Genomic DNA, 18,870 nt, shown 5'->3' with positions numbered 1-18,870 from the left:
GAAATAACATATTGGTTTTAGGGATTTGCATTCATCAGTAATTTGGTATTAGAATATTTAAGGTAATAAAAAACGAATACTCGAATATTCTGTTATTTAAATGTAGGTAATTAATGAGAAAGAGATCATAAAGGTTGCGTCACCATTTTAAAAAAACAAGCCAAATAATATAATTATATCCAAAACAAGCTTATATTATGTCCTGTGTTTTTTGTAGCAATGCGTGAAAACCAAAAGTATAGAATAAAAGCATTTATGCTAGTGCTGCACGATAAATCATATCGCAATCGCAATGTCAGCCTGAGCAATTATATGATGGCAAAATGCTGTGATTTTATATTAAATAAATAAGTGCATGTGTGGACGTGACAGCCCATTCTCTCTGAGAGCTGTTTGCCCATTTTCTACACCGCTAATAAAATGACGACCAGTCAGTCTCAGTTTCCGGTGTTCAGCGTGGAGATAGATGCCGAGCAGACCGACACTGAACTGGTGGCCAGAAAAAATAACACAGATCATAGCTTGGCGATATATCTTTATTTCATCCTTAATTAAAGTTCATATAATACGGGAGCGTGCCATGTAAATAAACAAACTCCAAAACTGTCATTCTCGGTGCGATCAGAGCTGCTTCAACCAGTCGCGGAAGAGACAAAATCTGAGAGAGATATAAAGTTCTGCCGGGTGATGCGCACTCTAACACGGAGACGCTCGTCTCTCACCCCCGCTGTCTGCAGCTTGCAACGTGTAGCATCATTGATGAGATCATCATGATAAAATCAATCTTATGTGAAAAATAACAATAAAATGACATGTGCGTGTATGTGTGTGTGTGTGTGTATATATATATATATATATATATATATATTGGATAGACAGGATTGACAAATGCTTATCAATAATACTCTGATGGCTAAAATGTTTACTGTGTTCAGTGGCTAATATATCAATATGACTAAATGTTACTAAAATATGACTAAAATGTCAACAGTTTTCATTGACTAAAACTACATTAAAAAGCCCAGTAAACAAAACAAAGCACAATTACAGATGTGTTTGCGAGTGTCACGCCATATGACAAGTCTTCACAGAGATATAAAGAGACATGATGCACTGTTAGCAAAGTGGGGTTTCAGAAAATGATTCACACACTGGACAAGAGGTACCAGCAATAAGTAGATCTTTTTAGAAAGAGGATTTGGAAATACCAGTTGGTCGTTTAAAAAAAAAAACACACACAACAGCAACAACAACAGTTTTAGTGGTTTGAGTGAACCACACTTTTATATCCAGTTTCCTTTTCAAAAGAGTTTATAGAAAGCACATGTTACATCCTGATTAAATGTCCATGTTTGTTTGGACAATCTTATTTTCATGAAAATGTGTATGTTCGAGTAATTTGTAAAGTATGTTCTTATTTATTGTTCCAATTTATTTAGGTGTATATAAGTTTGCAGTAATGCAAAGATGTTATTATTTAATTTTGTAAAAATTGTATTTTAATTTGAAAACACTGCATTTATAGTTGTTTGTTTGTATGTTTGAGTTGAGAAATACACATTTCAGCATTATCAGTAATCTATTTGTGCGTTTTCCTTAATGGTAAATGGTCTGCACTTATATAGTGCTTTTTTATTAACCTTAGAGGTTACCGAAGCGCTTTACACTGTGTCCCAATCACCCATCCACACTCACATTCACACACCAAGCAAGTTGACTCATGATACTATTTGTTTACTATATCGCAATCGTATATCGCAATATTAGCCTCAATAATCGCAATATGGCATTTTCCCCAAATCGTGCAGCCCTAATTTACGCTCATGTAAAGATAAGAAAAAGAAACGGCTAATAAAGTAGACTGACGCAATTAATGTACAGGATGAATATAAACACTCGACAAATAATAGTTATGTTTACATTGTATCTCATGTCATGTTTTTGTTGAGAAAAACAAGCATATCCACGTGCTCCATTAATTATACTCATTTATACACACCAGTTTAAATGATGGAATGTCCCTTACCTCAGCTGGCAAAATCTTTCTCAGATGCCATGTTTGTTGTTTACAGAAGCATTGTGGGGATTAGGTTGTTACGGGGACACCGCTTTCTGTTGAGCTGCACATTTATTGGAGTAAAGCGTACATCGTTTAAACAGTACATTTAAACAGGAACCCAGCTTTCTTGCAGTAAGCCACATTCTCACAATATCCCGCTTTTTGGTGTCCATCAAAATGTATTGACAGAATGGTTTGTTCATCAAATGTGATCAACTTGTGTCCACACTCAACAGCGCAACCCTGTGCATTCTGTTATAACTGCTAGTTTTAGTTTTTGTGTTCAGGATTTAACGTGCATCAGACTGTATATATGGCCAGCAAAGCAAAACTTTGTGAAATTCGAATAGTTTTTTTTACTTTTCAAATAATTATTTTAGAATGAATACTCGAGTATTCGATGATCCATTCACATCCCTAATTAATTTGTGTTGTAATTATGTAAGAAGAAAGAATTTGCTGAACAACTGAATTCCATCTCCGGTTTGGGTCGGAGTTCTGTTGGTGTTTATTTTTTAAATAATGAGTCTGACTGCTCATTATCCAGCTTATTACAAAACTAATTGCCAAATAAATAAATGGGCATTACATTTAAGTTAAAATTATTTTATTAGCTTACTTGTAGAGCTCTCACATAGATGAGAGAATTAGAAAAGTTGACTCGCTCTGTCTTGTTTCCTGGATGTGCGGTTGTTACTCCCGCTAATCAGACCGCTAGATGGCACCATTGACCAATCAGAATCGAGTAGTCTAGAGAAACGTATAATAAAAATAGATAATATAAACCAGGGGCGATTCTAGGATTTCAATCTTAGGCAGGTTTTATAAGATGTGCGCATTATGCCTAATATATACAATAGTTAGTTCTGATCCACTAATCTGATTGGACAAGTTATGTTCCATGAGTACTGATGTCTCAGTACATCAGCACTCGGACGCCTCACTGTGTGTATCACGCTGCTTGTATTCGTGCCTATCTAAACTAAAGTGTAAGAGCCGTGCATATGTGTCCCTTAACATTTATTTTTGTGACATTACAGATTTTAGTCAGCAGCTGGTGGCAAAAGGCAGTTTTTGTTTGTAGTATGAGCCAGTTAGGTTATGTGAGTCCGTGTCTGTCAGTGTTTTCATTCATCAGCCCTACGCGATCGCTCTTACTACTACTACTACTAAAGATAGGAAATCGATTTAAACAGCCTTTAACTAACAACTTCAGCATTAAGGCTCATCACAGCTAAGAGATACAACAGACTGATTAATTTCACAAACTCAAGGTGTTTGCCTCTTACCAGTGTTTCCACATTAGAGAGGACATACTGTTCAAAATGGCTGAGGAGATTGCTGTTTCTATAGTGAATTAATCTTACACCGCTACCGTGAAATAGGGAGCAATACCCCCGCTTGGACGGATATTTTTCTACTGAGAAAATATGATGCATTTAACCAAAATTACTTTATCTTCAGAAGCTGACTAACACTACAGCATCTCTGCTTGGGAGTGGCAACAGGTGGTCGCACACACTCCATATCTCTCGCTCGCTTTCTCTCACACAAACTTGCACAACCTTGTTTCTCTAATAACTTGTTAGAAACAGCTCAAGCCGTGATGCTAGTTCTAAAGCTACATTTTTGAGAGGCTTGGACAAACCAGCAATAACAAATTCTGTATTTAAATTTACTTGTTCGTTGAACTGTTGTTTATAAGCAGTATCGCTTTCGCAACCGTGCTATATGGCCCTAAATAAGCACTGCTGCTATTACCTATAGCAGTGCTGATGTAGGGCCATATCACACTCTTGCTCTTGTAATATTGCTTTAGTAAAGCCAAATTCATTCCACTCTGTTGCATTGATGTTGTTTAGTTTTTTTAAACTGAGTTTTAACATAATTTGAGCTAGCTAGCTAATATTCAGAATATAGTTATTTTCTATAGTAAACGATTAGAAAAAGAAAAAAAGCTCTTGAAGACAGAAAAATCATACTGTAACTGTCTATTTTTTGGCACTAGGTTTCATCTGTCCTAATCATTCTAATTTGTTCTCCAATTATTAACAAAATATATAGAACATGAATTGATCATTTCACAACTTCTGTAGTTTAAAGTTATATCAAACTCCACAACCTCTTTCTAAAATAAATGTCAAATTTAGTTAGTGGAGGGAATTAACTTTAATGATGTTTCTCTGTCTGTCATTCAGATTTGCTTACCAATTTGTTCAGTGACAATTTTTGTAAATCACACTACAACCAGTAGGTGGCAACAAATTAACGTGTTTGATGTGTTTTCTTTAGTCATTAAACCATTGATAAACCAGTGTGTCTTTCACAACCAAAATAAGTCTTAATAATACTTTATTAAAATGTGTGTATCTACAAATCTACTAAGAGATCTGTGACAGGGCGGAGAGCGGGGCCGGGTCGTGATTATACACACCGGATAAAGGCCGATTGCGGACGGTGGTGCGACGAGAGCAAGATAGTTTACGGACGTGTCCGTCGTGTGTGTGTGTGTGTTCGTCTTTTAAGTTAATCATTAAAATATTGTTTATATCGCCAGGCCGTTTCTCGCCTCCTCCTTTCCATTAAACTGCTTTACAATGATAAGGGGCCGGGTGTTTATAATTACGACCTTGCCCCGCCCTCAGCCCTGTCACAAGCGTTTAAGCATCATAAGTGTTTTCACCACAAATGACAACATAAAATAGCTATTATTTTGTGAACTGCTGTGCATGACTATTCAAAAAGACAACAATATTAGCCTAAAAATATTTATGTGATTAAATTACATCCTGATGTTATTGTAATGTCATCAGTCACTTTTTCTCCTTGTTGAACGAGATTATCGTAGCAAATGAATGAATGTCAACTCCTCCTCTCCTTCAGCCAGTCAACAGATCCTGATCTCTTTCATTCAGTTAAGGGATTATTCGTTCAGTGGGTCAAACCAATGATATGCTTCTTCACAACTTGCACTCGAATGCTATTAGTTCGCACTATAGTCAGTCTTCACAGGCATGAAAAGCTACCAAAGTAATCTTGCTCTTCAAACTAATGCTCATTGTCTTCGAAAGGAAGAGATGTCAGTGAATGAGAAATTTGAGCCAGTGTATGTAGGTGAATGAGATCGATTCGTTCACTTATAAGATTAGTTCAAAAAGATTGATTCGTTTCACAAACAAAATATCACTACTGCGCAAAGTGAAGAAAGTGCACAGCTGACTATGGCTAGATGTTGCGTTATGAATATTAATGAACCATGTGAAATTATTGTAGTGGCACTCATAATTCAGCAGTGGTATTAATGCATATAGAGGAAACTCTGTGATGTATTGTTATATTGATATTTTGAACACCACCCTAATACATGTGTACATGTGAGGCAACAAACCTCACTACTCAAGGGGGCGATAGTTGATTTCAAAATTTTGCGTCATTAAAGTGGATTTGTTATTATTCAGGTAAGTTGCTTTATTGATTTCAACTTACTTGCTAAGGAATATTCTCTTCTAACAGTTGCTCCACCATGACAGTAGTTGTCTTGAAAGAGAACTTGCCATAGAAGTGGCCAGTATACACTAATGTCTGCTATAGCGGCCATTGTGGCAATATTGAAAATGAAAATGCTACTTGCGTTGTTTCATGATTTGTGATTTGACACATTTTAGAACACAACAACGCACAATATCGAGCTTTCGTAGCTAGAATTGCTGTGTTATGTACTTGCATAGAGTATGTTTTGGCCTTAAGAAATGCATTTGAGCAGGGTCCGGTGTACACAAAACCAGCCTATTTTTACAGGACTTTCTGAGGATTGATTAGCTGACTTGTCATTCAGTCAACCCACTGCTTATTTGATTTTAAAAATATGTAGTTTGCACATCCTTGTACAAATCCCAGGTTTTCACACAGGTAAGGAGTATCAGGAGTAAAATGTTTTATGCATTTGGCAGACGCTTTTATCCAAAGCGACTTACAGGGACAATCCCCCCGGAGCAACCTGGATTAAGTGTCTTGCTCAAGGGCACAATGGTGGTGGCTGTGGAGATCGAACCAGCGACCTTCTGATTACCAGTTATGTGCTTTAGTCCACTACGCCACCACCACTCCACAATTAGTTCACACATTGTGGAGGTTTAACCCTCTGAGGTGGTATGTTCAGCAGGAAGCACGGTCCATGTGCACACACCTCACCCCATTTGCACCCCACATGGCAACAGGTTTGGAATGTGCCATGTAACCTTACCTCGTCCCAAAGGCCAGAGGCCTCCTAACAAACACAAGCTTTCTCTATCGTCGCTCTAAATCACTGAACAACAACAAAACAACAGCCCTACGTTCACCCTGTTTGTGACATAAACAATTACAAATTGTAAAAGCGCATTAAATGTGTTTTGCAATTCCAAAGCACACAGAATTTTTGCTCAGCAAAATTAAAATTGTCTCAATCACCATGAGTGAACTTAATCCTACATGGAAATGTGAAGTGCAGGACATAACAAGAGTCCAGTTACATGCTTGCATGTTTATTTCCATAGTCAGAGATACTCTTATTCTAGACTGCATGGAAACTTTGGTAACACTTTACAAAAAGGTTCCATTCGTAAACATTAGTTAATGCATTAGTTATTGCGAACTAGCATTAACAATATATTTTTACAGCATGTAATCATCTTAGTAAAAATACAGTTGTTAATTTTAGTTCATAGTGCATTAAATACATTTGGTTAACCTTGTTTTTTTGTTTTTTTTAGGGAGAATTGTTTTCAGTGTTTGTAGACTGAGAAGTTGACAAGGTATACAACAGTGCAACCCACAGAACAGACTGTATATCTATCCCCTTTTTCTTTCATCTCTTAATTAAAAATGCGGTTGACTCTGATTCAGGTCTATTGAACACCTTGTGGCAACACTGGGAAAAATGCAACCCCTTCTTGCGTTACTTTGCTCTGTTGAAGCATTTCAGAACGCAACAATGCTCAAGCTTGTGTAGTTAGAAGGTTTTACTTCTGATGGGCTGAACCCATCATCAGATTTGCCAATAATTGCAGCTTTTTAAAAAAAATACAAATAACACCTGTCATTTCAGTAACAAGGCATGTGAATCATTAATGAATCATTTCTTGAGACAACAGCCTGAAGCTATAATATTACTTTGGCTTTCATCTGAATTCAGCAGCCACAAGTGTAAAGTAGCTGGCTTCTCTTATCAACATTTAATTGATTATAAGAGAGTGAAACATGTATCCTTACTGTAAAGTTATGTAAATGTATCTTATGTGGGTTGTAATCTGCATATTTGTCTCCTCCGGGCACTGGGCAGACTTCCAATATTCAGATTCCAATTTTCCAGTTTTCTGATTGTACACTCTTGCACGTTTTTTTTTTTTTATTATTATTATTTGTGATCAAAAGGTTCAAATAAGATCCAGCTCAACCTCCATGGTCTCTCTCTCTCTTCACACATGGACAAATACTCTCTTCTCTAAACCCACACAGTGCAGGTGGTGGTTTCTTCCACCAGAGAACAGAATACGTGATTTGTTCGTGTTGCCTGTTCTCTGCTTTCTCAGCTCTGTCCGTCCCTCTCACACTCTGAGCAGCGTGTCTTATTCCTCCTGCACACTGAAGCTGTCAGACTCAGTCAACAGCGGCACACAGAGATCTTTTATGAATCACTGCTCTACAGCTGTTTAATGCTCCATCTCTGTTAGAATGAGTGGCATCACATGAGAGACATGCTTTCACTCAGATAACTCTAAGGTGTACTCCCAATGAACAAACTTAAAAACACGTGTCGTACTAATGTTTTTCAAGCCAAATGTGAAGTTATTGTCTTTGTTATCTGAAGTGACAGACGGATATATATGCCAGACAAATTAATCGGCTGATGTTTGGCCTTTCTAGTTTCCAATTAGTCAGTGTGCTGACAGAGTTGCAGTGCTTTAGCTGTTTAACAGTTTACGCTAGGGCTGTATGATTGATACAATTCTTATTTGTCAATTATAAATAGAATTTACACAAAAATAATTATTTTTTTGTGGGGGTATCTGCATGCAATATTTTTTTATGCAGACTACGATACAAAATAAACTTAGAACGGTGTTCCTGAATTAAATTATTGCTGTTTTATACATCAGCAGACTAAATCAAGACAGGATCTGAAATTAACACCCGGCAAGTGCCAGATGTGGGAACATTTTCTATTTGGCCGGTGAATCTTGAAAATAATCTGGCTATTAAATATTTCATAAATAATAAAAACAATAAAATTCTTTTTTTTAAGTTAATTTTTAAGCATGTTCACACTATTGTTTATTTGTCATTCATGTATGTAAAATCCACTTGTAAAATGCAAAAAACAAAATGGCCAGTAAGAAATTTGATTGGCTGGTACATTTTTCATCTGCGAGCCACCTTGGCTGGTAGGGTAAAAAGTTCATTTCGGACCCTGTTAAGACTTAAGATTTAAGATGAAAGTTTTCTGTAATACGCCCCCAGGTCCACATATAATGTGGACAAAAAAAGATATGTGCCAAAAGAACTTGCTTCATTTTCACTGAAATTATTGATAATTTTGCTGCTGCATTATCCAGTTTAGTAGTTACAGGGTTTCCGCGGAGCATTAAAAAGCTTTAAAAGTCAATAAATGGCTTTGTAATAAATTACCAGTTTGGTAATTGCCTCCGGCCGGTGCAAAATTGACGTAACAACGGATGTTTGGACCATGGCGGGCTGGAGGAGTTAGAACAGAGAACGTAAATTTAGTAAAGTTGCAAAGAAATGGGTAAGTGCAAATTCCAGCAAAAGTGGCTAGAAGACAAAGAATTTAGGACATGGTTGCTTACATGGTTGGTTTGTCAACATGTAGCCGTTAAATATGCAGTCCGACCACAAATTGGCTGTAAAAGGCAGACAGCAATTAACTATCTCAAGTTTCTTCACCGTGACCAACAAAGTAACATCTTCAGCAACTACCGCTCCCACCACAACTGCTGCTGTAGTGACCACCGCTTCCTGCGGAGCCACTACCGAAGGAAAATCGATCAAACTTTGACCAGCGTTTGGTTTGAATGCGACACTGCAGGCAGAGGTGCAGCACCACTCATACGCATCTAAGTTCTGAGTTGTTCCAGGGAATGTTTCCTGATTCGCAAATAGCCAAATCTTTCACATGTGGAAAGGACAAATCCAGCTACGTTTTAAAATGTGGACTTGCCCCATACTTCAAAATAAATTGATTTCTGAGATTAACAATGCATGACAATTGTGAACTACTGGCTTCTGTAGCCTCAGCCAGGACCATATACAGGATCTACCTTGATGAAGAGAGGAGCAAGAGAAAGGGTGCCATGCGTGGACTTAAGAGAAAAGCTTTGGAAGATGAGCTGGAAGAACTGAAAAGAAAAGGGAGGTGTTGATGGAGATGTGCGCCAGCCTTCAAAATGATGTCGATCAACTAGCTGAGCAGGCTAAAAACAAATCTAACACACTCATGGCTCAAATTATTACAAAATCTAATACTATGAGGAGATACAAGGACAAATGCAATGAATTTAAAAATGTTGAGTCAGAGTTGGAACTAAAAGGCACATGGATTAATTATCTTATTTACACAGTTAAAACTGTGTAATTTCTGTAGCACTTGAATTTTGCATACATTAATTTCCAGCCTTAAAAAGTTCAGAGTTTTTCCTTCACTGTCCAGGCTGATAGAATTTGTGGTTATAGTTGAAGGAGGTCACGTGTATTCGATGGCGGTACAATTTACACAAACAGAAACATAATGGCTTTTTTGCAGTCATGGCCTGATTTTTCAGTATGCCTATAGCATTCAATATCTAGCTGATTGGTACTATGTTAAATTAAATTTGACATATCTGCAAATACATTTTTATATTTTAAGCTGTCTCCTGAGCCATTTCTAATTCAGTTCAGAGTGATAGTGTATTTTGAATTATGCAGATTGTCTCAAATATCCAAGATTATCATCATTGCATCATTGTCAGATTGAATGGTTACAATTGGGACATGGGCTTTTTAAAAGTGTGTGTGTGTGTGTGTGTGTGTGTGTGTGTGTGTGTGTGTGTGTGTGTCGTGTATGGCGTTAAATGTTTCATCAAAGGTTTGATGATACCTGCAGAAACCCTGAGTTAACAATAAAGGCTTTCTTAATAAGCTACACATTTTCTATAGCTGCGTTTTCATCCAACTATTTTTACGTGCATTGTGAAAATGTGCATATGAAATTCTGAATGGAAACGATTTATATGCGAATAAACTCTCAAAATTCACATAACATTTAATGTGCTAGGAGGAGATGGATTTTTAAGAGTTTTGTGTTAGTTAAAATGCACGTTAAAGTTATTGAAACAGCTTATTTGCATGAATGATGAGGTGTCATGACCTGATCATGTACACGATTCTTCAAACGCAGCCCTGGTTAGTCGAAAGTGCTTCACCCAGACTGTCGTTAAAGTGGGTCCTCACAATCCAACAGAACTGATATATATGTGGAGGGTGTCGGCGAATGGGAACAGCCATTTGAGCCCTCTTTATGTGAGATATTGCACTTATTCTGAGGTGTCTCCTGGCTGCATTTAATATCATAATGTACAATTCTTTTATTACAGCAAATACGACTCTCCTCAAAGCAAAGTTCAGCTGCTCTTGACAAAAAGGTGGGCTCCCTCAAGATAATGCGCATTTACAGTTAATGGAAACGTACGCTGTTTTGCATCTCTTTAGTTTAATTGTCAGATATGTGCATTAAAAATTAGAATGATTATTCGAATATTCAGGCGATTATAGCAACGATTATTCATTAGCTCTTAACCGACTATTCGGCTTGTGTCTCTAGATAAATGTTTGTATTAAACGTGCTTACTAACAATATAGAGGACAAAATCTTCTTTTAAAAATACCTCTAATTGACATTCATGTTTAATTCATTAAAATTACTTAAATTTTTTTTTTTATTGTTTTGTCTTGTTTTCCATTTCAAATGAAAGAAACAACAAATAAGATATTTAGACTTGCTTTCAGGGAATGTACACACATATTATGATTCAATACGTTGCGAGCAATCACGTTATAATCTAACTGCAGCAGTGAGCCTCTCCACATGAGAGGGTTTATCAGCCGGGAGAAGTTTGAAACACTTTTTTTTTTTCACTTGACTCATATAAGCGGCTCTGACCGCACAGAGTAATGCCATTTGCAGAGTTTGTGCTTATTTACACAACCCACTTCCTTATTATTTGAACTTTAATAAAGGATTTATTAAAGATATAATACCTGGTGTTTCCTTTTTAAATGCTCCGACAGGCTAGTTTTGCTCAAGCGGAACGCCAGGTACTGCTCTGCCTTATTTCACGTTAGGACAACACAGCTTCTGTATTTATTTATTTTGTATTTTTATATTATAAATCCCTCATACTTTGATCTATATCACCTCAAACTGTTTGGAAAGTTTAGAGTGCATCTGGACTGAGCTGTGTTTTCTTCCTCTGATCAATCAGGTGTGAACTGAAGTGCTGCTTTTGCGCTTCATCATTAGCGTTTCAAATTATGTCATGTTTTGTTAATTGAGATCAAACAACTATTCTGCTATGTTGTCGATAATGTCGACTAATCTTTTCAGCCCTAGTTTTCGGCCCAGTGTGTCCAGAATTTGGTCAAGAATTCTCATTTTGGTGCATCACTAATGTTTAGATTATCTTATGCCATGTAAATTGTGTTTATAAGACAGTGTCTCTTAAAAAGTTGAAATAAACATGTCTTGAGACTCCTGCTTTCTAGGCCATTCCGTAGCACGTAAAAAATATTTATATCCGTCATTTAAAAATATGGAGTAGAATCATCAGGCAAACTTTATTTAAGAAATATATAGGCTGGTTTTATGTTTTGGAATGACTAAGGAAATCAAATTAACATGGCATTTCAGTGATTCATCTGCCTATGAAAAGCAGCTGAAATGGTTTTGTAGCCCAGCATATCACAAACCTAATAAAATGCTATCGTGCACATGCACAATGACATACAGTTGTCTGTGTGACTCAGATATTTTCCATCATTGTGCTCCGGCATATTGTTAAAGTTCCTGAGTAAATGCGCTTTTATTTAATCATAGTGCACAATACAGTCTAGTCTAAGCCCGACTTGTGTCACAGTTGCTGCTCTTGATTTGAGCTCAGCTTAGTGTTAAATCTGATTTTGTAATGGCTCTTAAATAAGTAATTGGAAACAGCTGAACTTCAGTTAGGTAGAAGAGCTTTAATTTAACCCTTTAACTTGCCCACAGGGAGGCATTCACCCCAAACCGGGTCCAAAACAGAACCCTGGTTTTCCTCTCTGAGATGGAAAATCACTCACTTAAGGACTTTGGGATAAGCACAGACATGTGACATTCCCCAGAGGCACAGAAAGAGAGAAAGTGACTTTCATTGTCTCTTGAACTGATTACACATTCACATATTCCACTCACTCAAGGGCAAACATATGTCTGGTATAACAATATCCCCCTGTCAGAACTGTTTGCATTGTGTGCAGCCCTTTATGCTGTAATCTACTTCAATGTGGATGCTGATAATCAGAGAACACACATTTAAATATCTGTCCATTAATGTTGCAATATGTGCTGCAGAACTATAAATAAATGGCATTTAAAATCAACAGCCAAGAATATTTCATTTTGCACTCTACCAAAACACAACAAATCTGGTGCTGTTAGCCACTAAGCTAAATTCTTGGACAACCAAGCTCAGATTGCACCATTAATTATAAATATGAAAAATGATGATGTGGATAATTTTTTTCCCAGCAGGCATGTTCTGATAGGGTTGCAAACTGGGGAAAAACAAAGCTACTGTAAGTGCAAATAATATAATACAACTAACCATATACAATAACTGCCTAGATAGGATGGCAAAATAAAAAGGCTTATACAATTTGAAAAGGGAGGACAAAACATTAACCATATATTTTGTTGACGTCTACAGTATTTTAGCACCAATTCAGCTGCCACTTGGTATAAGCTAGCCAAATTAGGCAGATGCCTACATGGACAGATTTCATAGCATACCCCCATCCCCAAAAACATTTGTCTCAAATGTGTTAAATTTATTTTTGAAATTGGTGAGCATGAAGTCACCAAGTGTAATAAGGCATTCAAGTGAAGTCGGAAATATTGTAATTACAAGAAAAATTACAACAAATCATAGAATGACACATTGCTCTCTCTTTCTCTCTCTGACAGAGGAGTAATGATGAGAATGGGAACTGTTCTGGGAACAGTATGGAGTTTCCCACCACTAATCTTTATGAGCTGGAGAGCAGAGTGTTCACTGATCACTGGTCCATCCCGTACAAGAGAGAGGAATCACTTGGCAAGTGCCTCGTCGCGTCCACCTGCCTGGCCCGACTGGGTGAGTTCTGATGGTTTCCTGTGAATATCAGGAAGTATTAGATTGTTATTGCTAGGGGTGGGTATTGATACAGATTTCCCTATTCAATTCTGATTCACAAGCCTTCAATTCCAATTTCAGCTATAATGTCAATTTTGCTTGCATATGAAAGAATTTCTCTCTCATCAAATGCTGATGATTATACAGGGGACATTCTAAGTAGGTACATTATGAATTATTACATAATTTTACAAATTATATGTTATCGTTAGTTTTTCATCATAATGGTCACATTTTATGTAATATCTTGAAATTGCATAGATACATTTACAATTATGCATTTGGCAGATGCTTTTAGCCAAAGCAACTTACAGTGCAATTATTACAGGGACAATCCCCCCGGAACAACCTGGAGTTAAGTGCCTTGCTCAAGGGCACAATGGTGGTGGCCGTGGGGTTCAAACCAGCGACCTTCTGATTTACAGCCCTGTGCTTTAGCCACTACGCCACCACCACTCCATAGGACAAAACACACACGCACACACACTGGTGGTCAAAAGTTTGGAATAATGTACAGATTTTGATTTCTCTAGAAACTTGTCAGTCAATCATTGTTTTGAGGAATGGAGGCTTTACAATGTATGACATTTTCAGATTTTTGGCAATTTCAAGCAAAGGTGTACACTACAGTTTTTAAAGACAAAGGACAGCTGGCTCTAACAAGGACAGAAAGAGATGTGGAAGGCTAAACAAGAGGATAAGTACATCAGAGTCTGAAGTTTGAGAAATAGACGCCTCACATGTCCTCAGCTGACAGCTTCATTGAATTGTACCTGCTTGTGCTTCATGCACAACAGTAAAGTTGTGCTTCATGCACAACAGTAAAGAGAAGACTCAGGGGTGCAGGCCTTATGGGAAGAACTGCAAAGAAAAGGCACTTTTGAAACAGAAATACAAAAAGAAAAGGTTAGAGTGGGCAAAGAAACCGACATTGGACAAAAGATCATTGGAATAGAGTGTTGAGCTTTTGTGGGATCAGCTAGACTGGTAAGGTGAATGAGAAGTGCCCGACAAGACAGCCACATCTACGGCAAGTGCTACAGGAAGTGTGGGGTGAAATGTCACCCGATTATCTGGACAAACTGACAGCTGGAATGCCAAGGATCTGCAAAGCTGTCATTGCTGCGGGTAGAGGATTTTTTGATAAGAACTCTTTGAAGCCTTTAGAGAATTTGCCAATTAGCTTCTGATAGGAAGTGTACTGAATTTGAGGTGTACCAGAGGATGTATTATAAGGCCTACCTTCAAACACAGTGCCTCTTTGCTTGACATCATGGGAATATCAAAAGAAATCCACAAAGACCTCAGAAAAAAAATAATTGGACTTCCACAAGTCTGGTTCATCCTTGGGAACAATTTCCAAATGCCTGAAGGTATCACATTCATCTGTACAAACAATAGTACTCAAGTATAAACACCATGGGACCACATAGCCATTATACCGCTCAGGAAGGAGACCGATTTAGTCTCCTAGAGATGAACGTAGTTTGGAGCAAAAAATCCAAATTAATCCCAGAACAGCAGTAAAGGTCCTTGTGAAGATGCTGGAGGAAACGGGTAGACAAGTATCTATATCCACAGTAAAACGAGTCCTATATTAACATAAACTGAAAGGCTGCTTGGCAAGGAAGAAGCCACTGCTCCAAAACCACCATAAGACCACAGACTTCAGTTTGCAAGTGCACATGGGGACAAAGATCGTAATTTTAGGAGAATTTGAACTGTTTGGCCATAATGACTATCGTTATGTTTGGAGGAAAAAGGGTGAGGCTTGCAAGCCAAAGAACACCATCCCAACCGTGAAGCATGGGGGTGGCAGCATCATGTTGTAGGGGTGCTTTGCTGCAGGAAGGACTGGTGCACTTCACAAAGTAGATGGCATCATGAGGAAGGAAATGTATGTGGATATATTGAAGCAACATCTCACAAAATCAATCAAGAAGTTAAAGCTCAGTCGCAAATGGGTCTTCAAATGGACAATGACCCCATGCATACCTCCAAATTTGTGGCAAAATGGCTTAAGGACAACAGAGTCAAAGTATTGGAGAGGCCATCACAAGGCCCTGACCTCAATCTGATAGACAATTTGTTGACAAAACTGAAAGCATGTGCGAGCAGGCCTACAAACCTGACTCCGTTACGCCAGTTCTGTCTGGAGGAATGGGACAATATTTCAGCAACTTGTTGTGAGAAGCTTGTTGAGGGCTACCCAAAATATTTGACCCAAGTTAAAGAATTTAAAGGCAATGCTACCAAATACTAACAAAATGTATGTAAACTTCTGACCCACTGGGAATGTGATGAAAGTAATAAAAGCTGAAATAAATAATTCTCCCTACTATTATTCTGACGTTTGACATTCTTAAAATAAAGAAGTGATCATAACTGACCCGATACAGGAATGTCAGGAATGATGAATTCCTGAGTTTAAATGTATTTGGCTATGGTGTATGTAAACGTCTGACTTGAACTGTGTGTGTGTGTGTGTGTGTGTGTGTGTGTGTGTGTGTATTTATCACTTTGTGGGGACCAAATGTCCCCATAAGGATAGTAAAACCCGAAATTTTTGACCTTGTGGGGACATTTTGTCGGTCCCCATGAGGAAAACAGCTTATAAATCATACTAAATTATGTTTTTTGAAAATGTAAAAATGCAGAAAGTTTTCTGTGAGGTTTAGGTTTAGGGGTAGGGTTAGGTTTATGGGATAGAATATAAAGTTTGTACAGTATAAAAACCATTATGTCTATGGAAAGTCCCCATAAAACATGGAAACACTACGGTGTGTGTGTGTGTGTGTGTGTGTGTGTGTGTGTGTGTGTGTAAGAGATAATCCACGGCATTTCTGAACATTTACCAGCCAGTGGCTAATCACACAGACATTTTGAGTCGCATGGCACAAAATGTGGTCGTATATACACGAGTGATTTACTCACACTGTAGAGGGTTGACGCATAAAGTAAATATCGATCTTGGGATTTAAAATCGATATCGAGATGCATCAGAAAATCTCTCTTTTTTTTTTTTTTAAACCCAGTCCTAGTTATTTCCATGCCTGGAAATGTTATGAAAAGTATTCACATCTTAAAGTCATGGAAAAGTTGTGGAAATGTATCTTTGTGAGTGTTTGTGTAGATTAAAACTAACATGACATCAGTCTGTCCTTTTGAGAATCTTATTGGAGACCTTCATAAGCTGTTAACAACGAACGTGTGTTTGCATCCATCTGCGCTGTATTTCTATATAAACATATCAAAGTAATCCTTATCCAGTAATCTTGATTAACTGAAAACGTTATGGAAATTAATTTGTCATAATGTGCAGGAACCCGGTGGGTTGCATACACTAGAAAGAAATGTCACATGTGAAATCTCTTTTCTCTCTCTAGGCTTGGCTGATGCAGATGAGAACTGCAAGAGATTCATGGACAGGTGCATGCCTGAGGCCTTAAAAAAGGTGTGTGTGTGGATAAGCAAGGATGTAAAAATGATACAGAATATCAGGTGTTTGTTAGAACGTTTTAAGAACAGCAAGAGATATGATTTCATGAATAATTCATATGTTAAACTCTCCTTAAGTTGCTGACATCGAGTGCAGTGCACAAGTGGGGAACAGAGATTCATGAAGGCATCTACAACATGCTGATGCTGCTGGTGGATTTAGTAGCTGAGAGAGTCAAACAGGACCCCATACCCATCGGACTCTTGGGAGTTCTTACTATGGTTGGTACACACCAGTGTTTCCTACTCCATCACCCAAACAACCCCCCCCCTTCCCAATAAAATTCAGAAATTACAACATTCGATGACTTTTTAATTCTAAAATTAATGATTAGGCAGTTAATGATTAGGCTGATTTCAGTTTCACTTACCTTACAAATCAACATTTCTAACATTGGTTTCATGTTTTCATAACTCAGTTAAGGCAAGTGATTTATCTGTGCAGAATTTGTGAAGAAACATGTCTGAACGGTTCAGTCTATGATTCATGCAGTTCACTCCTGTGTTCTTTTCAGATTTATTTAGCAATCCATTTTACATTTGGTATATTATTAAAAAAAATCTAATTTTTGCCGTCATGCTACTTTTAAAACACTAGTAACATTACCAGTAAAAATGCTAGTTACAATGCTAAGCCTCCACAAAACGTCACACCATAGCTTAATTGGATTAACTTGCCATTAACTATTGTTCCTTGTATTGTGTTATTAACAGGCTTTTAACCCTGACAATGAGTATCACTTTAAAAACCGGATGAAGGCCGGTCAGAGGAACTGGGCGGAAGTGTTTGGAGAGGACAGTATGTTTGCTGTATCTCCCAGCACCAGCTACCAGAAGGTATTATATATGTTCATGTGCTGTGTGTGTGTGTGTGTGGGTGCATACGTTTGCATTTGTGTTTGCCTTTTCATGGTCTAATTGACATTCCAAGTTAAAGAACAGAAAAACTGGTTTTGTAGACTACAGCACATATTTTTTGAAGAAAAATGGCACAGTGCTTTTTTGCCATTAGCAGTGTCACATCCCGAATGTCCCTGCATTTCAAACACACTAAATAATGCCTTAATCAAAATGTAAAATTGCAAAAAGAAAGTCTGTGTGAGGGTTAGGATTTGGGGATAAAACAAAATTATAAGCTCAGTATAAAAACAATAGAATATAATCCTCGTAATGATTACCAACATGTGTATGTGCGTTTTTGAATGTAGGATAATGAGTGAAAACGTCGAGAAATTAGTTTGGTAACCATTTTGGTTAGTGGTCGACTATATGGGCAAAGCCGATATTCTGATACATTTTCCCATTTGGCCGATTAGTTTCTCAAGCTCAAAGAATCACCTGCTTGCAAGTGAAGGAGCCATCTGAGACATGTAAATGTCCAATCACATTTAATTTTGTTGTTAGTGCCATTGTGTGATAAGAGCATTGTGCAACAGTCATTTAAATGGTCCCACATATCAGATCTGAAACAGATGCGTATGAGCTCATGATGTTTCAAGTGCTCTGGTGTTTCGTTGTGCTCTCTCTCTTCTCAACAGTTTCCTGTAACTGTTAACTATCTTGACTAATGTTAAAAAGGCAAATATCAATATGCAGATATATAATTTAAAAATGTAATTCACAAACCTTGCCCAAATCTAATGGTCATGTCAATGAGCTAGAGCAACAGGTAGCTGGCTGCAATTCACTTACCAGCCACAGGTGTCATTACATATAACTAGGGTTTCTGAATCTTACATACTGCACCTTTAAACAGAAACCAGAAGTAACTTATATCTTATCAAAAACAATCGAAATTTGAAAGATTTTTATTTTTACAAGGTTAACGTTTTATGTGAAAGTTTGAGTAAA

At 37.5% G+C, this 18,870-nt stretch overlaps 1 protein-coding gene across 2 annotated transcripts in view; it reads left to right on the top strand.

Annotated features, from left to right (window-relative positions):
- The window catches only part of LOC127622294 (ubiquitin carboxyl-terminal hydrolase 24-like), a 91,745-nt gene that overhangs the window by 6,980 nt on the left and 65,895 nt on the right, over nt 1-18,870 (top strand). For both annotated transcript variants that reach the window (XM_052096356.1, XM_052096358.1), the window contains exons 2-5: nt 13,314-13,482; nt 16,908-16,975; nt 17,098-17,241; nt 17,734-17,856. In XM_052096356.1, coding sequence (XP_051952316.1) covers nt 13,314-13,482; nt 16,908-16,975; nt 17,098-17,241; nt 17,734-17,856 — 504 coding nt within the window. The remainder of the gene's footprint in view (nt 1-13,313; nt 13,483-16,907; nt 16,976-17,097; nt 17,242-17,733; nt 17,857-18,870) is intronic.

The sequence above is a fragment of the Xyrauchen texanus genome, chromosome 28, assembly GCF_025860055.1.
Source record: "Xyrauchen texanus isolate HMW12.3.18 chromosome 28, RBS_HiC_50CHRs, whole genome shotgun sequence".
NCBI lineage: Eukaryota > Metazoa > Chordata > Actinopteri > Cypriniformes > Catostomidae > Xyrauchen > Xyrauchen texanus.
Note: the sequence above shows the minus strand (reverse complement) of the source record. Positions and strands in the feature narration are given on the sequence as shown.